General features: G+C 39.6%; 1 protein-coding gene across 48 annotated transcripts in view; it reads right to left on the minus strand.

Annotated features, from left to right (window-relative positions):
• TCF4 (transcription factor 4) overlaps positions 1–23911 on the minus strand; it is a 412803-nt gene that overhangs the window by 4664 nt on the left and 384228 nt on the right. For 27 of the 48 annotated variants that reach the window (XM_055102434.2, XM_055102435.2, XM_055102433.2 and 24 more), the window contains 4 exons: positions 6408–6543; positions 4372–4534; positions 724–953; positions 98–238 (listed from right to left, as the gene is read on the minus strand). In XM_055102434.2, coding sequence (XP_054958409.1) covers positions 102–238; positions 724–953; positions 4372–4534; positions 6408–6543 — 666 coding nt within the window. In that variant the 3' untranslated portion in view covers positions 98–101. The remainder of the gene's footprint in view (positions 1–97; positions 239–723; positions 954–4371; positions 4535–6407; positions 6544–23911) is intronic. The other 21 variants (XM_055102437.2, XM_055102438.2, XM_055102436.2 and 18 more) reach the window with 1 other exon arrangement.

The raw sequence follows: 23911 nt of genomic DNA on the forward strand, positions 1-23911 counted from the left end.
AAATATCTGTCAATTTGGGTGAAGTTCACTTTTATGGCTGATACACTGATGAGAGTTATGAATGATCGATCTCAGAAATGGTTGAAAACAAACTTGCCCTTTTACATCTGTCCCATGTGATTCGATGCGTCTCCCATTCCAGGGTGTGGGCCGGCCAAGGAGAGAGGGGGAGGCTCCGAGGACACCTTCTCTTCCTCCCTTCTTTTCAGACACGCAGCTTTCGGATTCAGATTCCTTTCTGTGGAGGATTAAAGCACAGGACCTTTGTTTAATGCTGAGGCTTCTGGCAGAGGGCAGCGATGCACTCTTCTTGCGTGTCTGACCTTTTTCTCAGTGTTTATATTACAGAACAAAAGGAACAGTTACTAAGTACTGTGGCAATCCATTTGGTCAGTCACTAGTAAAAGGTGAACTGCATGTGAGTGTGTACAGCCACTTTACAGTAAGCAAAGGTTGGTAAAGCAAATAAACTAAGCTCAAATTACTGAAAGGATATAGGGAAAGTTGCAATATAATCTTAGTTATAAGAGAATCCTACAACTTAATTACAGGAGAAAGGGATGCTGCCTTATGGATTTAGACACAGTCTGCAATGGAAACAATTCTTTGGAATGATGCTTGAAAGTCTACTATCTGCCACTGCTCAAGGCTGGTGTGCCCATCTCAGCTTGTGCCTGCCACAAGCTCCTCACGAGCTCTGCAAGGACGCTGGCCTGCACTGACCTCGGACTTGCTGCTCCAGACTGAGGATGACGGCCACCGCCTGGTGGAGGATCAGGAGCTTGGTCTGGGGCTTGTCACTCTTGAGGTGGAGCTGCACCATGCGGCCGAGCTCTTTGAAAGCCTCGTTGATGTCACGGACCCGCAGACGCTCTCGGGCATTGTTGGCCATCCTCCGCTCCTTCTCACGCTCTGCCTTCTGCTCTGGTGTCAGGTCCTCATCGTCATTATTGCTGTGGGACAAAAGGGATGCAACATTTTCTAATGGTGTGGGGAAAAAGAAGGTGTCTACATTACTTTGTTTTCTTCCAGAGTTTTCAGGGAAATTTTCCATCTTATGCCATGTTTTTGGCAGAATTTTTATATCCACTTGACCTTGGGATTGGTTTAGATGGCTTTGACAGTTCACGATACACAAGATATTTGGTTTTCTCGCAGACATTAAACCCAAACCAAACAGGTGAGGGTGACGTAGATTAAAGTTAGAGTGCAGGGTGTGCCCATACTGATATAGGGGGGCAGAAAGGGAAAACAAAGCTTTTTTTATTCAATGGGGTTACACTCTGCAAAGCAGGCATGCACCAACTTACGCCTAGCATATGTTGCATAACCATACTTCAAAAAGACTTTATGTTTATACTTCATTTTTTAAATATATATAAAACCTTTCATACCGTGACATCTGAAATCTAGGGGAAACAAGTAATTGAAAAATGATTTTGATAGGTCAAAAAAATACAAGGCAGCTTAATAGGAGTAAGAAGAAAGGTCTATATGTAAGACACCAGAGCAATGGGAGTGAAGACAGTGAGGCTTTTATTCAGGTGTCCCCATTACCTTGCTTTGAAGGCCTGGTCAACCCACTATGTGAGTCTCATTTTCTCTATGTATTAAACAAAAAGTTACAAAAACATGACTTCCATGGTCTTTAATCTTATAGATGTTTATGATCCACAGAACAAGTCTGGGAAACCTGAACTGATATCAGTCATGCAAAACGATTCAACAAACCAAACACCTGCAGCTTATGAATGACCATGACCTCATTGTGAGTCAAAAATGAAGCCAGAAAGCTGGGTGCAGTGGCTCATGCCTATAACCCCAGCCTGGACAATATAGTGAGACCTCGTCTCTACAAAAAATAAAAAAAATTAGCTGGGCACAGTGATGCACACCTGCGGTCTCAGCTACTCAGGAGGCTGAGGTGGGAGGCTCACTTGAATCTAGGAGGTGGAGGCTACAGTGAGATGTGATCAGGCCGCTGCACTCCAGCCTGGGCAACACAGCCAGACTCTGTCTCTTACAAAAAAAAAAAAAAAGCCAAAAGGTAATTTCTAATTGTGAAAACCAAAATATTCCATGATTCATAACAAATGCATGGCCGGGCCCAGAATAGTCTGAAAAGATAAGATCGGTTCTGTCCATTTCTGGGTGTTACAGTGACAAATTAGAAACTTTTGAATGGAAGGCAAAGAGGATGATGAGCCACCTGGAAAGCATATCATATGAGGAAGTCGTCACAGCAGCAGGGTTCAAATATTCCAAGGGCTGTCATGTAAAAAAGAGAAGTGTGCACGATGTCTTGTCTCAAGAAGGCAGAGCAGCACGTGCTATAAAGCTCTGAATGACTATTGTGAATAAACATGAGTGAGGACTTTTGGGGGGCTTATGAGAGACACAGAAAATGAAACAAACTTCACTGAACACCAGTAGACTCCCCATCACAAGAAACTCCATGGAAGTGACTAACAATTAACCTAAAGGGTAATTTCACACATTGGAAATGTTCACAGAATAAAGATGATTAATCACAACATTTCGGAGTTGGAAGATGTGGGAAATTATCTAGTCAATTAAATGTATATTTAATGAATGCTGGTTTAAAATATATGACTCTGATGTTCCATTTTGGAGAATCTCTGGGTAACTTCCAAGTGGCAATAAGGACCAATTACACTTGAGAAGCTCCAATCAATCAAAAGTGGGAGTGGTATTCTTGGGTTGCAAGTATACGTTACACATAAAGATAATGCACATAAGAACACTTGGGTGAAGGAGAAAAGTTAGGGGCAAGGAGGATGACACCACAGAAGGATGCTGTAAGACCAGGCTCCTCTCTCTCCATAGCGTAAGCGCCTTTCCAGATGGCACTGTCTGCCACAGGTGTGTATGGTAAACATGGAAGTCAACTGAGTCCACTGGAAAAGGCCCTCTTTCTCTGCCTTCTGCGGATCCCTCCTCTGCCCTCACCCCTAACTGCTGCCAGTGCCAAGGAAATCAGTAATGATTAATTCACTCCTATATTCTACTATGCAAATAGGCTGTAAAAAGCAAATGAAAACACTCTCTGCCAGGCCTGTCCGGAAGCTAAGCATTTGGGTGATATTTTTATACATCCAACAAATGCTACACCTTACACAAAGGAGACTGGAAAATAGGAACTTTTCTTCCAAAGGTTTTCAGGCTAACGACCAATTAGAATTGGTTATTCACTTATAAATAAACTGGTTATGCAAATAAAACTGCCTAGATTTGAAAAGCACTGCCTTATACTACAGTTTTGGAGGCATACATAAGTAAATGTCATAAGAGAGACCTTTTTAAATAAGAAGGTTCTCAACAGTGAATGAAAATGTTGTTCCAAAACTTCAAAGAATCCATTAACATGCATAAGTTTGGCCACAATAAGTTAAATCACCAAGAACTGACTGGTCTAACACAGAAGCTGCTAAAGGTATGAAATCCCCTCCTTGGGATTTCTTGCCAAAGTGGCCAAGAATCAGAAAACGACAACAAGGAAGGAAAGGGGTTATCTAGAAGTATTCGGCATTTTTAAACTTGTGGCAAGACACCGAATTTATCTCAATAATTACAACAGCAACATGAAGAGGCAGCATGTTCTTAATTCACAAAAGATTCCAGATAGAACCTTGAGAACCACAGCCTTTAGAAGGAAAGCTGTAGTCTTAGGACAACTGGTTGAATTTGTGAATAAAAACAACCTCAGGGAATTGAGGCAAAGTACACGGGTGTTGGTATTCAAAAACCATCTGATTACCAGATTAAAGTTCAAGGAGATATAGATTTGAATTTAAAGATAGCAGATATTTAAGAAAACCAGACAGAAGCTATTTTCCTGCAGTTGTGTTTTCTGTAGAAAAGAGTGTCCAGGAAGAAAAACCATACACAATTAAGGTATTACTCTTATATACATCAGCATGTTTAGGATAAATCTAGGAAATTATTTTCTTACTTTAGAGGTAAGAAAAGAGTTATAGTTGGCACATACATCAGTTGAGTTTTTAACACGGCTACAATCTCTTTTTAGAAATATTATAGACACAACATTTCTGACCAAATTTGTAGAATAAGTATAGTTTTACAAATAAACTGTACTTGAATCAGAGACAAATTTTTTCACTGTGTCATTAGCATTGGGTCCAGATTCATAAATGCCAAAACAGTTTAGGCTCCAATAGAGTACAGGTATCTGAAATGATACTTTTAGTACTTCTAGAGTAGGCCTTTAATTTTCTTTTCAGCTGTAAATTTACCTGCCAGGAAAAAACTGAATAGTTTCTTCCCGTTCTGTTCACTTCATCAAAGTCCAATAAAGGAATTAAATGAAGCGACAGTATTATATACTGTTACCTAGATCTTGACCTAGTAATTGATTTGATATCCTTCTTGTCGTCATCTAATTTCTTGTCCTCCGAAGATTTCGTGTCTTGCAGGTTCTCATCACCCTCGTCATCGGATTTGATCTCAGAGCTGCCAGAGGAGACACTCTGCCCCTGTAGTCCTGGTGGCATGCCTGCAGAAAAAGAGAAATCAGGTGACATGTACACCAAAATCTCACTGCCTGCACACCAGATTGCAAGGCTGCCAGCAGACAATTCATAGTGCTGAACTGTGATCCTTCTGTCACTTTTTTTCCCCCCGCTATCTGTTGAAGTTTCAAAAAATGCACCTGCAGAAACAAGTTTTCCCTGCATTGGCTCTAAGGTTAAATTCTATTTTGCAATCTTTTGGAGTAGATGGTAATTTCACTGTCTACAAAACATCAACTTAATTGCAATGAAAATCATAATCATGAAAATCACACAGCCAATGTTCTGATTAAGAACCCAAGTAAATATCAGCTATTATATTGAGTTTCTTCCATATGCAATGATTTAATAGAAAAATGTCCTTAAAATATAATTCCCAGGGAGTATGCTAAATATGTGCAGTCAAGACTTCAATAGGTACCCTAATGATATTCTGAAATTAGGCTTCTCTTATTCTCAAGAAGTAATCAGCATTTTAAAATGGTACATATGGAAGGCAGTTTGCTACTCATTTTAGAAATTTCTAGCTTTATCATTGCTCAACTTTCCAAGTCACACTGCATTTTAAAACACGACCCTAATGTAGTAATTTTTTTAAAGGTAGAAGCATATCTGTCAAGTATTCCTCTTTATTTGTCATCTGTGTATTCTAGAACCTTGCCACTCAAACTTTGGTCCATGCGGCCTCATCATCTGTGAGCCCATTAGAAATGGACAATCCCAGACCTACAGAAGTGGAATCTGCATTTTAACAAGATGCTCAGGTTGTGCTTATGTGCAGTTTGAGAAGCACAGGTTTAGGACAAAGAGGGCAAAATCCAAAGCCTCCTGATAAGAAAGGTCCTGGCCAGGTGTGGTGGTTCACACCTGTAATCCCAGCACTTCGGGAGGCTGAGGCGGGTGCATCACTTGAGGTCAGGAATTCAAGACCAACCTGGCTAATGTGGTGAAACCCTGTCTCTACTAAAAATATGAAAAATAGCCAGGCATGGTGATGCATGTCTGTAATCCTAGCTACCCCCTGGGAGGTTGAGGCAGGAGAATCGCTTGAACCTGGGAGGTGGAAGTTGCAGTGAGCTGAGATCGCACCACTGTACTCCAGCCTGGGCAACAGAGTGAGGCTCTGTCAAAAAAAAAAAAAAAAGTCCATAAAATGATTATTATTCATATAAAAATGGGCAGACATACCCATACATATAATTGACACTCAGATCTGTACAATGTTGAACAGCTGAAAAAATGCCCACATGTATTCCTGTGGCAATGTTATCATTTTTACATTAAATGTGAAGGGACTGAGAAGATGTTATCTAAGCGACTCCTAGTCAGCTGGCCAGCAACAGCCCAACTTCCTGGGGTCATGAAAAGCCGCTCGTAATCACCGGTATGAGGCAATCATTAGAGGGCTAGATGACTCAAGAGCGAAAATCATGCAACCAAGCTCCATTTTTTAAATGCACCTATATTTCCTTCCATCTTAAACAACAAAAACAATTTCCTTCCTTCCTATTCATTTGGAAATATCATTTTCAGGCCACAACTAACCACATTAGAGGACCTGAATGAGAAAAATGTGGAAATAGCTAAAATAAAATTTCCTCTCATCAGTCTGTGGCCTCATTCCCTGCTGATATAGGACCAGGATTTCAGAGGATGTTTGAGGAAAACAGTCCCTGGAGAAACACGATTAGCGGGCGAAGTTCTAAATACTTTGCCATTTCCTTACCATTTTTGTGCCCAATTTGATTCCTGGGTTTCTGCCAGTGCTTCTTGAGGGATGAACACCAAGAGGCTGGGTATCAACACTGGTCCTATTGTGAAAGTGAGGTCAGAAGTGCCCTGGTGAGGCCAACCTACCTCTGTAAGGGTCCTGGGGTGGGTTCAGGTCAGGGGAAGTCGCAGACTGGACAGGAAGCTGTGGAACCGGAACCTGGTTTGGCAGAAGAGAATGGCTGCCTCTCAGGGCCACGCCGTCTTCACGATGGGTCCCCACCTGAAAGGGCGAGAGGAATCAGAGAGGTGAGCAGGAACCAGAGGTGCGACAGCTATTTCCAGAGGCCAAAAGGACCTGATGAAGGAAGGCTGGCTTTTCAAAAACCATACTCCCAAACGCATTTCACTAGAGGGCGCTGAAGGACCGCACATGCACCTATAGTTCCCGGCGAAAACACTTAACACTCAGTAAGATGCCGTGCTGTACATTCAGTGACAAATATGGCAGAGTAGCTCAGGCAGGTAAAACGTCAAATTGTCTCCCAGGGTGCTGCAGTGGAGCGCACTGATTCGTACCCATCTGTCTTCTATCATGTCCGCCAACAGATCTGACAATTATCTTAATGCCCATATGCTTAATTGTGAGCTTCTCAATTCCCCCATTGCTATCGGAAATCCTACAGGAATTTCAATTTGGCATTCGACTTTCATTTCAGGGGATAAGATTCTCAGGCCTGCCATTTTTTTTTCCATAATGCCAGCTAAGCCTCTGACAGCGGAAGCTACAGCAGTATGGGACACAGCCTCTGCTTGGTACAAATATAATAAAATGTCACCTGGCTTTCCAAAACTGGCAGCCCATTCCAAATTAATGTTTACTGTATTTCATCAGCTGCTGAGTTCCAAATCCAAAGGGGGATGGTTTCTGCCAATGCCACCTCACCGGAAAATGTACCAATAAAGGTTTTATTAAACACACCAGTAATGCCATCATTGCCATGCAAGGATGTTTGGACATTTTTCCATTTTTTTCCTCACTATTCTGATCCTAGAAAGACACCATCTTGTAAATACTCTTTATGCTTCCAAGAATAAAATTATAGAGTACAGCATGATTACTTGATTAAAAAAATACTGCTGAGCTTTTTATTAACTACTACTATCGACTCTGGGGTCCAGAGACATTGAACTTGTGGCACTGAGACAGCAACTGCCTACTTCATAGCACATGCCTTCAAGCAAAAACATTAAGCATTTGTCAACTAAGAGGACAATCAGTTCACATTTTCTTTTCTATTTCCAAGTATTTTCTTAGCCTATGGTTAAGTGAGCATTTACACAGGACGGTGGGTCTAAAACACAAAAAATTAACCATACATTTATACTGCTATGAATCGGTTTATTTTTTTTCCAGTCAAAAATATGAAACCAGAAAGGAGAATCGTCACTCTTGTGTTACCAATATATTTTAAAAGGGTATTTCCAAAGAATGCATCAACAATAAGTATCTGAACCAACAACAAATTCACAGGACCTAATAAGCACATGCTATTTAAAGGCAGCCATGTATTAAGTATCACCTATAATATTTTGCTTTTTACTGAAAATATATTTAAGTAACTGATCCTGAAATATGCCATTTTTATATTCATATGTGTGTGTGTGTGTGTGTGTGTGTGTGTGTATGCACTCCAATTTTTTTTAAATTTTGGGTGGAGATGATCACATAAATCATATTAATTGTTTGGATTCAAAATACAGCAAGAATAAGACAATACTTGAGGCTTATGAGCCTCAGGAAGTATAAATGAATGTTTCAGCAGAGAGATGTAGGAAGTCCAGCACTGCTCCCCAGTGCCTGTGTCGCAACACAGAACATTCTGAATGGTGGTTATTTGGCCTCTGTGGGGTGCTTCAAATGTACTGATACTGATATCTCCCAAAGAAGCCCATTCCATTTTTACCACAAATTGGCCTCTTTGTAGATTTCACTCACTGATTCTAGTTTCAGCTTCTAGAGCTCTGTGGCGTTAAGTACAGACCTTTTTTTTTTTAAAACATATTCAACCCTGTTGCCTGCCACACCACTCCTTTCCTCTGTGACTGAAGTCTGCTCTCTTATAGGCAGACCACGCCCACCTGCTCCAGCAACCATTTGTAACTCACTCTCCTATATATTTTAATTTTTATTCAGAAGCATGATAGCTATTTTCCATTGAGGTTTTGATTTGCTGTTTTTGTATTCATGCATTAGAAAACGGATTCAATCAATGATTATCCTTTCAATCTCAGATGTCAACTTGTAAGCATGAATTTTTACAGGCCTTGATCAAATGGTGGCTCTTTATGTCTGTCAATCAATATAAACCTAAATAATTCTTCGTGCTGATTCATATTTATTTGTATTCCCAATGGATCTAATTTCTTGAATTTCTACAAAGGATGACTCTAAGTCAAAATCACTGAAGGTAACCACAGATTTGAGCATAGAGGAGAAGTGTACTCCTATTTCAGAATCATTAACACTCTCAAGATTTCTTTGCAAGCATCTGTGACATAACTTAAGAGTAATGTTTTGCTTTTTACTTAAAATATATTCAGTTACTGCTCCTGAAATTTTTTCCCTCTAGATCACATTGAGGTAAGTTCTCAAAAGAGAAAAAGAGAACCCATGCAATCGTACATGACAACTGGTATGTAATAGGTACATAATAACTGCAGACAGAATCGTGTGTTTTGACTGAAAATACTTGCATGTTATATAGAAATAATAGCCTGTGTAGTTCAAGAACCCCCTCAAAACTCAAGCTATCTTCAGTTACGGTGATCTTTGTCTCTGTTTTGTTAAAATCCATTTAATTTTAAATCTTTCCCCTATACAATGACTGTAAACTCTTAAATATTATAAATATATCTGAGGATATAGTTGTTTCAACTACATTTTTGTTTGGATTTTAGGCCCATATGTTACCTAACTCCATCTATTTTCTATAGATCATCTTAAATAATATCAATCATTTTCCATAAAAAATGTTAGACAAAGTTGTTCTGACTTTTTTTTTTTTTTTTTTGGAGACAGAGTCTCGCTCTGTCAACCAGGCTGGAGTGCAGGGGTGCAATCTCCGTTCACTGCAACCTCTGCCTCCCAGGTTCAAGCGATTCTCCTGCTTCAGCCTCCCAAGTAACTGGAATTACAGGCGCCCACCACCACGCCGGGCTAATTTGTCGTGATGTTTTAAGACTTCCCTTGTGTCTATTCCAGGTCATGTGAATGCCCTCTGATAGGTCCAGAGCCATGTAATAACGAGCTTGATTCTCCAGGATAGGATCAACCCCATTGCCTGTGGCTGTGGAAGAGTATTCCAATTTGAATAATTGGCTTGGCTTTGCTTGTTTCCTTGGCCACAGACGGCATATTCTAACCCTATTTTCTTCTCTTTCAGAAACATTATTTCTGGTCACATAAGAGACAAGGGAAGAAACACAGTGGATTGTCAGCACAAATCCATCGCTAGAATAACACAGAAATAGATGGAGAAACTCACACTGTTCTCTGTATATACAAGGGTCAGGGATTTGCCCACTGGCATTAAGTCGGCCCATTCATAGAATGACCCATGTCTGCTTCAAAATGAGCTGGAGCATCCAATGATCTTGGCATTCTGAACTTAAATACGTCATAATGTGACTAGGAGAAAGGAGATTCCCACAAGTCAATTCTAAGCATGACATTTCGTCCCTATTTTTAGAAAATCCATACTTCGTTAAAGCTCTATTTTGATAACCTTTTCATAGAGATAACAATAGTCTAAAGTTAAAAGCCAGCTTATGAAAATTTTATTAATACTCATTGTAAATGTGAATCTTCCCATAGTCACGTATAATGCAGTTTTAGTGATACCTATGCTAAAAGTAAGATAGAAGTGAAATTTAAAAATTATTCAATGATTATTCATTGATTGATCAGAGAATGCATTTACTAATTTAACAAACATTTTCTAATCTAGCTCATGCCTGTCACTTTGGGAGACACTGGGGATAGAATGAGAAATAACTCAGATGAGAAAAAACTCCTGGTTTTTGTGGAACTCATAATGATTCTTGGGGGGATTTTTGTACGCTGATCAATTTAGTGGGGTAGTTTTAATAGTAAGGAAGATAAACCTATTTGAGTTTGTTCAAATAAAAGATTTATCATAAATAGTTTTCTGTAGCTTAGGTTTTGGACTCAGAGAGCTCTTGGGAACCGAATGCCACTCCTTGCCTCTGCTGGGCTATTCAGCCTCTCTCCTCTCTCTGGGGGGGGACCTCTGCTTCTCTCTGGCTTCTGCCCTCTCATGATGACAGATTGGACTCTTTCTTCATGATACCTCTTGGTGCATTCTTTCTGGTTCTGTACCTCCTGCTAATTTCCTCTTTGTCTTTGTATTTCTAAGCTCAGAATGCCAAGATCACTGGATGGCCCAGCTCATTTTGAAGCAGACATAGGTCATACTATGAATGGGCCACCTTAATGACAGGCATTTTCCTGGTCCAGAGAGCTACAAACGAGGAAGGGGGGATAAGATCATGTAGTCCGAACACAGCCAGCTTGGCCTGTCCCGTCCACATATTGACTGGTACATGTAGGTGTAAATGTCTGAGTTACATTGTATCTTAGGTCAAATTATATTCAAATTCCAACACAGCTATTTAAATTCTCCTGTGTGAATTTGTCATTGGAAATAATTAAATGTCATTAGATATGCAATAATTATTTTGAATCACGTAAGCACCATATAATTTTAAATAACCTTAGTTTCCAAGAAAGGGCTTGATAAACTGATAGAAACACTTTTAAATCACAGAACTTAGACGTCGAGGGCTTAGAGGACCTTGGTTATATATCAGTTAGGTCAAACTCTTCATTTTACAAAGAAAGCTAAGGCCAAGAATGGTGAAGTGACTTAAGATCCAACTTTCAATGTTTAGTTAGAGATCTAAAACAGATTTTGAACTCAGAAAACTTATAACACTGAACAATTATATAGGAGAGGGGAGGAGAGTTAGGGGGCAAGATGCGTTTATTTCCCAGAGCTTTTGTTTTAAAACAGTGTGTGTGTGTGTCCATACATGTATACACACACCTAGGTACAAGCATATAACATACATATATATACATACATATATAGATACAGGAAAATCATTTCCGTTTTCTTTATTGCAGGGGGAAAATCATAGTTCATTAACTCAGGCCAAGGCCAAGATGTCTAACTAAATTATAAAATTTAATATTTGCCACGATCCCTCCAACATAAACAGATTTAAAAGACATGCAGATTCAAATTAGGTGGCTGTTGGCAAGGCTGTTTTTATATGGAGATGCATTCAGCATTGTGGTAAATTTCCTTGTCCTTATCCTCTAGCTAACAACAAACACCACAAACAAAAAAGACATTCAATATTTTTGCTCTCTTTGTTTCCAGGGAGTATTGTGAAAGTAATTATTCTGTTGTATTTAAGAGGCCTATTTCATGGATGGGAAAATGTATTAAATTTCATTTGGCAGTTATTCAATCCTAGTTAATGTTATCTCCAGAGATAACTGCTTCAAAACAGGCTTTCAGACCTCAGTCACTTCTATTCTACCATAATCCTTCTAAAAGAGTATACAATGGGAACTTTAGGAAACTTGTCATCAGTTTCTAGACCAAGTGATAATGACACAAAACTGGATATACTATTATAAACATTTTGGTACATCAAAATTAAAGTTTGCTATTAATGGCATCTGGTTTCCAATTCTGGACATAGGTTTTTTTGGTTTTTAGAAAGAAGAACAACAAAATGGGACAAAGACAGAAGTCCTGGTAACTGCGACTTACTGTTACTTTTCTCTCTTGTTTTTCCATTAACACAAAAGAAAAGCTGATGGGTTTTCACTGTAATTAGAAACCCATTGATACAGAAAACAGTTTTGGTGTCTGAACTGTAATCTCCCCATGAAATATCAATTATACATGACAATTGTAGAGTACTAGATTTCAGTTTCAATTATCTTGCCAGACCTCTGTCATATTAGAGGAAAGCAAACTTATTTTCTCAAATGTGCAAAACACCATTTAGTACAAAAGTGCATCTTTTAAAGAGGTGGGAAGCGGTCATGCAAACTTTTTTAATGGCTCACAGATGGGAACTCGGAAGTTCATGGAATGGCAGCAGTAGATAGATACTGTGAGGAACAACACTAGAGGCACAGAGGCTCTGCAGAAAACAAGACCTACCTCTAATAACCACCTGTTGTGGGAGAAAGAGCTAACATCTGGGACACTCCAACCACAAACATAATTTCCACATTTCTCAGTTTAAAAAATTATCAGATGATTTTTCTTTAGTACATGTGATTAAACCTTTAAGAGACTTTTCATTAACATCAGATCTGGATTCAATTCTTTTGTTTGGATTTTTACTTGATTCTTAACATGTATGTCGGGAGAAGATTTCATAACTGTCTTGAGAACACCTACATTGTTTTCCAGAAACATCACAGCTTCTCTTATGTTCTGTATGAAATGTAAGGTAATTCCTTATTGTGCAATTCTTGGAGATTTATTTAATATTGATTCTCCAGATAATAAAATAATTTTCAAGAGGATTTAAACATGATCTAAATGATCCTGACCTTGGCAGTGCTTGTCTATCATGTGATCAGCTGGGCTGAAACTCCCCTGGATGTTCACCAAAATGGTTAAACGAATGATTCTATGATACAGTTCAAGAAATGCAAACGGATGTGAGCCGACCTCAGTTCATCTTTCTTGTACTAACTCATACGTTCCATCTATTAAAACTGTTTCATTTCTCTTTTCTGTGTCCCACACCCTCAATTCTCGACATCATTTTCCTACCGTGGAAACCATAACTGGAGGGAGCTCACCTAGTGGGGACACTGGCAGATTAACAGAGCCCATTCCTCTATCTCTTCCTTGCTCCACATAGCAGGCTAGTAAAGTAGATGGTATGGAACTAAACTTAATCCATCCTAGTGAACCAAACATATCTAGCACAGAGAGTATGGTGAAGTCTAGCAATTATGTGTAAACAGCTTTTGTTTAAAGGAAAAGACAACTGGACACTTGATTTACACTTGGAATTCTGAATGCCTGAAGTGCAAGCATACCCGTGAGAGTGCACAGTCATGCTGCTGACCTCCACACACTTTTTAGCCAGTCCAGGTGGCCCATCCCTAAGGATCCCTAGGGATTTACCATTACCCATTGGCCTTTATTTCTTAAATGCTTTTCTTGTTATTCAAGTAACACACGCTTATTGTAATATATTTGAAGAGAGAGTAGAAGTATAAAGAAGCTCACCTAAACGAATGAACCATTTCTTCCCCATCACTTTCCAAATACTCATCTTTTAAATGCAATATTCTCTCTCCATCAGTTGATCCCTTGCAATATTAAGGCTTCAGCCTGGCTCTTGCTTGCTGTATGGATCCAGTCTAAGAGGTCCACCTTGTGTTGATGCATCCTTCACCTAGACTCCCAGGACCAATGCAGTTCCCTCCTATTTTTAAATTCCTCACTATCAATGTTCAATTACCTACGCATGGCCTCTCATCTGCTGGGTTCACGCCCACATCACTAAGGCTTGAGCAAAGCCCTCCCTGCTCTGTCTGCTGGGCTAGTTTTTTCCTCCTAACTCACCAACTGCTTCTCTTTTATTAGCCTCACAGATCCCCTCACTCTCTGACCCTTCAGGGCTGAGTGGATCTCCAGAAATCTCCACTTTCTTGTCACCTCACGAGCTCACTGTGCATTACAGACACAACCCTTAAAACACATTCAAGGTCATTGTTGAATGGTGCAGGGCATAAACTTCAATAAGTTTGTTTTGCTGCCATTCGCAAAGCCTATACTTGTCTCCATTTGTGGGCATCCCATCCCAAGGACAGGAACTGCACAGGTCACTGCACAGGAGCGTAATAGTACAATGTGCAGTTAGATGCTTAGTAAATGATGACACAAATGGTATGGATCTGTGAGACTATGTCTGAAATCTAATTGTTTGATATTGCCAAATATACATTTAGCATGTTTCTATCAAATAATAAACATTTCACTTAATTTGACAAGCGCCTTATGAAAGTGTACTATATGCAAGACACTACATGGGCATTTGCAGGGAAAAATAAACACGTCTATGACTTTGCAGGCACTGATTTTTTTTTTTTTTTTAAGATGGAGTGTTGCTTTGTTGCCCAGAAAGGAGTGCAGTGGCATGATCTTGGCTCACTGCAACCTCCGCCTCCCGGGTTCAAGCGATTCTCCTGCCTCAGCCTCCCCAGTAGCTGGGATTACAGGCGTGCACCTTTACGCCCAGCTAATTTTTGTATTTTTAGTAGAGACGGGGTTTCACCATGTTGGCTAGGCTGGTCTCGAACTCCTGAACTTGTGATCCTCCCACCTTGGCTTCCCAAAGTGCTGGGATTACAGGCCTGAACCACCGCACCTAGCCCAGGCACTGATATTTTAATGATGGGATAATATTATTACTATACAAGGCAAAATACGATGAATGTCATAAAGGAGTACAAGGTCATGTAGGGTTTTAAAAAATGATGAAGTCATATCCGTTTAGGAAACCAGGGACTACTTTAAGAAGAACATGACATTTTAGGCAGGTTTTGAGTGATGGGTCGAATTTTGATATAGATTATCCAAATATATTTTTAAAGAGCTGACGCTTAACACAATTAAATAATATCCCAAATTTAAGTGAAAATTTCCTTTTATATCAATAAGTGGCATGATTTAGATACTGTGTATGTGTGAAGAAGCAAGCAGCTAAGGACTGTGTGTTAACATGTGTTTTCATATTGTCAGACTACATATTTCTGACAAAAAGCAGATTTTTGTAAAGCCCTTTGTAAAGCTCAATGGCTTTGCTACAAAGTGAACAACACAGGGCATTTTGGACACAACTGGTACCTCACTGTATGTGTGTATTATTGGCCCAAATGATTCACTCTTATTTAATTGCCATGAAGTCTTTCATCTCGCAGCTATACAGTAATAGTTTCCATATGACCAGTGGCTCTGCTATAAATAAGATCAAAAGCAGAAGAAAGGATTTAATAAAAGAAAATGACATTAAGAGTAGCATTAAATCAGGGGAAAAATACCTATATCCAACTCGTTTTTTTTTGTTTGTTTGTTTTTTGAGAATAAAGCACCCAGAGTCCTAGGCAGTTTCCCCAATATCTCATGAAAGGTCTTTTTGCAAGCAGTAGGTATCTGCAGAACCCATTGTGTGCACCTTAGAGTGGCAATGATTAAGTTGTGAGGGTACGTATGAGAGGTAGAGGGCAGAGTGTCCCATTTAGAGTCAGGTTGGAGAACAGGTAATAGACCAAACGGCGAATTTCACATGGTAAAGAGTACAACTGCAATGTGTCAATGGCAAACGTCCACCCATTTCTCTGTCCTTTTCTGTTCTATTTAATGGAGAAAGACTTTTTGGTAATTCAGAGTTTCTCAGAGAATCATAACATTGCTCAATGCTAGTACATGAGTTCTGAGAAAGGAAGTTTTTTTTGGCAAAGCACAGTGACTTGATATGAAAAGCCAACTTCCCAAACAAATTTTCTTCTAGTTCTTAAAAAAAAAGTACAATGTTAATCTCTATTCCCGACTGGATAAACAGCTGCTAATAACCTCCAGCTCCCAGGGGAGAGGCTTACTTCCTTTCATCTTCAGACTGGTGGATACCTGACGTGCACTGGCCTTTAGTGGTTCCACATGTTTTTTGCTTTGCTTTTTTTCCAGACTGCTTCGGTACGGGTCTTGCCAAGTCGGGTCTCTTTTCCCCCTTTCCCTTAGATTGCATCCAAAACCTTGGAAGATATAGTCAGTTATGGTACTGCTTATTTGAAATAGTAGTTCTTTTACTGTTGGTGTGTTTAAAGAGGAAATTCAAACACCCAAAGGAGACTAGAGCGCCTTGGGCTCTTGTATCTTGAAGCCCTGTGAGAAAAATGACCATTTTAGTTCCTTTCATACTGAGCTAATTATTCACTTGAGGGCTGGCTATGTTCAAAAATACTCAATTTCTAGTAGTATTGCTAGTGCACCTACTTATTAATACTTATAGCCATGTCCTAAATAAAGGAGCAAACTTCAACACTTTTTCTTCTAATAGGAAGTGCCCTGCAGAAGATTCCAGAGCCAGTCGGCCTCTGAAGTCTTTCTCACTTGCTCTTAAGCACCTGCTTTAATGGTGACCTCAGTTCTATATCTCAAGGTTTAGACATTTTGCAAAACAGCTTTTTAAACAAATACCAGCTGTTTCCCATCTAGACTACAGGGGGAAAATTTTGGGCAGCTTACAGAAACATTACCCAGAGACTACCATTCTCCAATAACTTTCACACACTTTCAGCTCCAAAAGAGACCCGTCCGTGTGCAGAAGCCAGGGAGAAGGCAAATGTGAAATTAAAATGTGGAAACTCAATACCGTGGTTTTTGACAATGTGTCCAATTAACTGCTTTAAAATGAATGTGGCTATTGTATCAGGACAATGCTTCCCTAAAGATGTCATTTCACTAATATTGGACAGATCTTTTGGTTAAACTCAACTTTATAGTTCTAAGATGATTTATGGATATAGAGGAAGCTATAATTATGCACAACTGTGAATGTCAACCAATTAGGTAGAACCCTCGCATTACAGAAAATGTAATGCTACAGCTTTTTTTCAGTTCTCACTCCTAAAGCTGCTTTGCCTAAACCCTCTTCTTACTATGAACCCATTTTCAACTTCTGTTTTCTAAGCAATTAAGATACTTTTGATTTGAAAAATTTACAGCCATAATAAAAGTTAAAATAACACAACGGCCATGGAATGTGAAAAAATATAAAATGGCCAAGGCCTAATCTTGGCTTTTAAACAGTGCCAAGTTGCTCCAGTATTTTCTGTTTTGGTATGAATGACATAACTGAATTACTTCATGAGTTGCTACTTTAATTCCTAAGGGTGGAAAATTCCATGAGTTAACTTAATTTGGATGTAAAAAATATACATGAAAGCTCGCTCTTCCTGTGGACTCTCATGTGAAATATTCGAGCCAACTGCTGGAGCTGCCGTGCTGTAGAGGGGCTTTTCACCCAATGCAGCCCTGGCTGGCAAGCTGCAAGGACTGGTATCATCAGGCAATTTTCTTACTTCCATTTAGGTGCATGAGCCTTTATTTTCTGTTTTTGGTTTTAAATCATGTTTATTATATGGCTCTGCAACGCCTTTTCTATCCTGTCTCTAATTGTTGAAATTCTATGTGGACTCGAATATGAGCTCAATGGCATCTTCTCCGGGAAGCTTTTCCTAGCGGTCTGAATTGCTCCTTAGGTCATTTCATAATTCTACCTTGCATTATAGTTAGACCCATATTTGTATTATCACTCTACCAGGATAAAAGGCCTGTAAGATCAGATACTTTCTTTTACACGTTTATGCATCCCCAAAAGCATCTGAAGCACAGCAGATGCAGAAAGAGTGAATGAACATATGTGTATTTTCTAATATATACAATATATACTTTTCCCTCCAGAAAATCTGCTTTCTTGAGAAAATAAGGGTAATATTGCATTTTTTTTAAATGCACAGTTGTGCCTATTCCAAATTATGGATAGTTTAAGATTATGTCGTTGTAACAATTCATTTAAAAAATGATGATCACTGTGCTATTAAAAGTGTCTGCCTGCCTTTTCCTCCACAATTGAAGAAGAAAACCATGTAAGGATGTAAGAATATGATGAGGTTATAGGGTCTATTTTAAATACACGTGTGTGTGTGTGTGTGTGTGTGTGTGTGTGTATCTTTTATATTTTAAAACTGGGAAAGACAAGGTTTTTGTTTTTGATTTATTTAAAATTCATGGCTCCAAGATGCTAAACACCAGAGAACTAGGATTTGTTTGTCCTAGGTGCAGAGAGAGCAGGGTTTTGAGGTAAACATCCAATGCCAGACTGTTTCAACATCATAGAGTCTGAATTTGAGTAAAATATGTATTGATGTGGAGAGAAGGGGAAATACCTAAGGTGGCCAACCATGTTCACATATGGGCATGCACAGTGTCCTCATCACTGTTCTTAGGGGCTGCTGAATAGCGCTTAAAGGATCTTACTTCTATTGCTGTTTTCAAAATCTTTTGACTTTTCTTTAAATTAATAGAGAAATATCAAATGGTAAGCTCAAGGATTCTCAGCTGTTATCAGTCATCCATGGCTAAAAGAATTTCTTCAAGTTCTTTTACCTTTCTGTCCTTTTTTTTTCAGTTTTAAAAAAATAAAGTATGATATTGATAAAGATCAAAACTTTCAGTTGAGGTTGCTAATCTGCTCTCCGAAATACTTGATAGTTGTGGAGATTAGGAGAGATGACAGAACACTAGAGAAGGCAAATATCCTAATTTAAAGAAAAACAAGATAGTGGCTATTGAAAGATGATGTTGACCACCAATAGCTTGGGTGAAATTCTGTAACAGGCTATTTAGAAAATAGTTTTGAAAGTGCTCTGAAACAGAGGAATGGCCTCTCAAACTCAGTTTGGTTCCACCAGAGCAAGGCATTCTGGACAAGCCTCATTTCCTGCTTCACAGTGAGTGCTGCATGCCCGGCTTCTGTGACAACGCTACGGACAAAATGAGCAAAGGTGGGCCATACGGTGTATAAGGAGGGAGACAGAACCAGCTGAGATTAAACTCAAAGGATAGAAGACAGCACTCGTGTAGAAAGAATGTCTGTAACACTGAGCCTCATGGCCTTCTGGTCAATCCCCTCCCCTGAAAATATTTGTATTGGTGGCTTTGATGTGGGCATTAGTTACACCCATCACATTTGCCAGCAACAGAGATGGCAGAGTATGTGACTGAATGAGGGCTTCAGGGAAACCATTAAACAGGAATCAGACTGAGGCTACAACATAACATTCAATGGGGTTTCATGAAGTTTTGTACAGACACAACAAAAAGTACACAATGAGACTGGGGAGATAGGTGGCTTATGGATTTCAGTTGATTACAAATTGAATATATGTCAGCAGGACAATGAAAGCATCAAACATAGCAAAACAGGATATTGTTAGGTGGCCTTAATGAAGATACAAGGTACTGAATGGGGGAGGAGATAGATCCACCCTAGTCCACTTGATCCTTTCTTAAGCACTGTGTTCAGTTTGCGGTTCCACACACTAAAAGGTTCTTGTGGAGAAAAAGGCATCCTTGCTAAACTAGGGAGAATGCACTGGGAAGCAATGGAGTTCATGACAGGGAGTCCAAACTTTTTTTCAGGTTAAATATTTGAAGATAGTGATGTTTCGTCTAGAGGGAAAAAACACTGAGCAGACTGTCTTCAAATAACTGAGTTTCTCAAGTGCTTGTTGGACTTGATTTGTGGGCAATTCTCTTGGGCAGAAACATAAGGACTGTAGAAAAAAGCAAATTTGGGCTGGACCTAGGAAGAACTTTCAAATATTTGATGAAAATGGACTTTGTGGGCATTTGGAGCTAGTCACCCTTGAAGGAAGGAGGCTGATCAAGACTTGTTGACTGCTTGGCAGGAAATCTGTAGGGAGATTTCAGTAGAGATAATCTCTTAAATTCCCTGAGAGTCCATGGGAATAACTGCTTAGAAATGAAGTATGCACTCAAATAGACACAGAACTTTATGGAATCAAAACCTGTGAAAGCCCAAGAGGAGCAACTGATAAATTGATAAAGATCAAAACTTTCAGTTGAGGTTACTAATCTGCTCTCCGAAATACCTGATAGTTGTGGAGATTAGGAGAGATGACAGAACAGTAGAGAAGGCAAATATCCTAATTTAAAGAAAAACAAGATAGTAGCTATTAAAAGATGATGCTGACCACCAATAGCTTCGCTGAAATTCTGTAACAGGCTATTTAGAAAATAGTTTTCTATTTTATCAACTTTATCAACTGAAGATGCTGATGCCTCTGTTAATCATATCTTTGTTGAAGAGGCCCACATAGAAACAGAATCTTCTGACTCCTGCTGCTCCCATGACTATGTACCAATAACTGCCACATCACATCAATGCCCACTACCCTCTCTTTTTGCCAAATATTACTGGTAGAGCTAAATAGCAACTCATTGCAGGCAGCCTAGGGCCAACTACAGAGTTTTCTTGGATTTCATTAGTTAAGTCAGAGTAACAGAATGGTTTCTAATTTCTACCACTCACAGTTTTGAAATGGTTATGGTATTAGGGTAAAGAGGAAGTCGGCTGAGCAGTGTAGGATATAGCACAAGGAGTGCTGGTCTGCTTACTGTTTTGTCTGGTTTCCTTTTTTGTGTGTGTGGCAGGGTCTCTCTGTCACCCAGGCTGGAGTGCAGTGGCACAATCTTGGCTCACTGCAACCTGTGCCTCCAGAGTTCAAGCAATTCTCCTGCCTCAGCCTCCTGAGTAGCTGGGATTACAGGTGTGCACCACCATGCCCGGCTAATTTTTGTATTTTTGGTAGAGACAGGGTTTCACCATGTTGGCCAGGCTGGCCTCGAACTCCTGACCTCGAGTGATCCACCTGCCTCGGCCTCCTAAATTGCTGGGATTACAGGGGTGAGCCACCGTGTCCAGCCTCTTTTGTCTGGTTTCTAATTCTACTAGTGAGTACCCATGGTTTGGTCACTTCCCCTTCCTAGGCCTTAGTCTTCAAAGAAGGGCAATGGGCTAAGTGATTTCCAGGGTACTTTTAGAATCTAAAATTCAGTGGTCCGAGCTCTTAACTATACAAGGAAAACTAACTGAAGTTGTTTGTCCTATGAAGCCCTAAGAGGTAAAAGTTCTCATGTATATAATGTCAGTTAAATAAAAAGATACCACTTTTCCTAAGGAATGCTCTTTTGATAGACTGCATTTAATCCAAAGTAAAACAAAAATTGTTACTGAAAAGAGGAAAACTGGGCAAAGATCCACTTTTATTGGTGATTTCTGAAATGGGTTCCACATCCCCCACCTGCAGGACTCTGAAGGGATGCTGTGGAGGACAGGTGTGTGGGGGTTAGTTGCACATGACTCCCCCATCCCTAAGTCAACTGGAGATGACCACTCCTCTACTAAACAACCATGTGATCTTTCACTACTGGATAAGGGTCAGGCCCCTGGTCTTTTAGAGGGCATAGCAGACTGGCAGGGAGCAATCTGCTTAAGTACACATCTTTTCCTACTAGCCTGTGAATTCCTTGAGAGCACAGAACCTACACTTGGTAACCACGGATAAATGTTATTGAAATGAATAAATAGACTTTAAACAAGAAGGATCTGAGAGCTACACTAATGCGATATATGAATAGTAGAGGGGATTTTTAGCTCAATGATCACGTAGTTGCTGACTCTACCAACAAATAAACGGGAACACATAGAGTCACATAAAGACAAGTTTGATGTGGGTTTTGTTCTTAGTCAGTTAAAAAAGCGGTTAGGTCATTTGAAACGCTTCTTTTCAGGCCTCATCTGTGGATGTGAATACTGAATGAATAACAGAGAGAATTCTATCTGGAAAATTGCCCTTTCCATAATTTATAAGAAATCTAATCATTTAATATCAGGATTAATCATGGAGGTCTCTGAGGCAGAGAGGGAATCATACTTGGTAAGAGTTTCTAACTAGGGTAGTGAAGACCTGGCTATTTCCTTATTCTCCCACATTCAGAGATTTCTGCTTTAATTTTGGAAGAAAAGTGGGTGGTTATAGTAAGAAAAATAACTTGATAACTTAAAATTTGCTACCTCAAGGACCCTGGTAGGGAGAGTTCACACCTCTTAGGCACTCAGCGCAAACATGTTGGTTTAAGAATAAGTGCATCGATAATGTGGGTTTTAATCCAAGCATGCCACCACTTTGGAGGGAAAGTTCTCTGTCTATACATTTGGGAAGAGAGCTGCTCTGGGAACCCAGCCATGGAATACCTGGAAACTTCTTTTGCCAACCAACACTTATCAAGTTTTGAAAATCACAAGCTCCTAGCATTTAAAATAAGTTCTGAAAAGGTGTTCTCATAGATAATCTCTGGAGAGTATGCCTGGTAGTAAAAAAGAGCATTGAATTTGGAGTTGATGTGCTTGAGTTTAAATCCAGCTGCAGGACTTGAGACTAACTGCTCAAACTTCTAAGGCTCACTTTACTGACACCTGAAATGACCACTATTATCATCCTCACTGGGCTGTTGTGAAGACTGCCTAAGACAACACATGCAGAGCGCCTAGCAGAGGGGCTGCCAACTCACACTCACAGAATGTTAAGTTTCCTAGTTTCTTTTCTCCCGTTTCTATGGATGATCTATTTACAGGGGTCGGGGGGAGAGAGACAAAATATAATATGTGAGACTCGAGGAATTTACAACAGTTGGTAAGGCAGAGTCATATCTATAAAAGATGCACAGCTATGCGGAGCTGGTTAAGATAAATATCTAGAAATGGTATGATTCATAGGGCTATAAGAATAGAGAAAAAAATGGCTAGCATGAGTGGGGCAGCAAGGGAAGGCTTCCTGGAAGAAGAATGATTTGAGTCAGTGCTTTGAGAATGGGTGGGTATTAGGTATACAGAGATAAGCAGATAGGGCTGGACAAGACAAAGAGATACAAAAGTTCCGAAGGAGAACATACAGGGTGAATTCTGGTAATATGCCCAGCCTCGTCTTGCTGGAAGACTTGTTGCAGATTGGAAGAGCTCAACATAAGGCTTTCGGTAAATGGTAATAGGCTTCAAACGCTGAGCTAAGGAATTGGTCTTTATCTTGTAGAAAATGGAAAGGCAGGGAAGGTTTTTGAGCAGGAAATAAGCATAGCTCAATAATATCATCCAGAAAGCTTGCAAGTATACAAACATTCGCTCTTGTGTTATAAGCCATGCCGCTGTGAAAAAAAAAATCCCTTTCATTATACTAATACTTAGTAAATCACTGAAGACCTACTTCAGAACTCCAAGGAAAACATTTTATGAATCAAAAGCTAAGGACAATATGTTAGCAATTAAATGAGATAACATAACAGCCGAGGCAGAACCACAGTTTTCCCCACCACGATTTCAAGCTGCTGCAGAAAGAAATGCTTATATCACCTTCCAAGTTATCAAGCCATTTTGTTTTGATTTTTGGAAGGCAGTGAGAAAGGAAATGAGAAGCGTACGGAGGTCGAGAGGATTCAGAGCTGTCTACTCTTTAATCAGAAGGAATTACTAAGGAGAGTTAGAAAGGCGATGTGCTCAATACAAAACCGGGATTGGGATGAGTATCAAGTTACTGCAACTCGCTTCCGCCCAGAACAACAAACGAAGGTGTGTAGTTGGGAATGAGACTCTCACCAGTGCTCTCTGCTGAAGTTTCCGGTGCATACCTCCCACGGCTACTTTATTTACTGCAGCTGGCCAAAGTTTTATAGCCTGTTTCATGTATTAAAATTCAAATGTGGAAAACATTACCAGTATCCTCCTTGAATTTTTTTGTTGTTGGGGGGAAGGGGGATGAGTTTTTTTTTTTTTTTGCCTTCCCCTTAAACTTCCTTTTTATTGTGGAATGTATCAAATGGTCAAAGGCTAACTTCAGACTGATTAAATTCAAAAACTATTTCCTTTGTTCTTATGTTTTT

The sequence above is a fragment of the Pan paniscus genome, chromosome 17 (assembly GCF_029289425.2).
Source record: "Pan paniscus chromosome 17, NHGRI_mPanPan1-v2.0_pri, whole genome shotgun sequence".
NCBI classification, from domain to species: domain Eukaryota; kingdom Metazoa; phylum Chordata; class Mammalia; order Primates; family Hominidae; genus Pan; species Pan paniscus.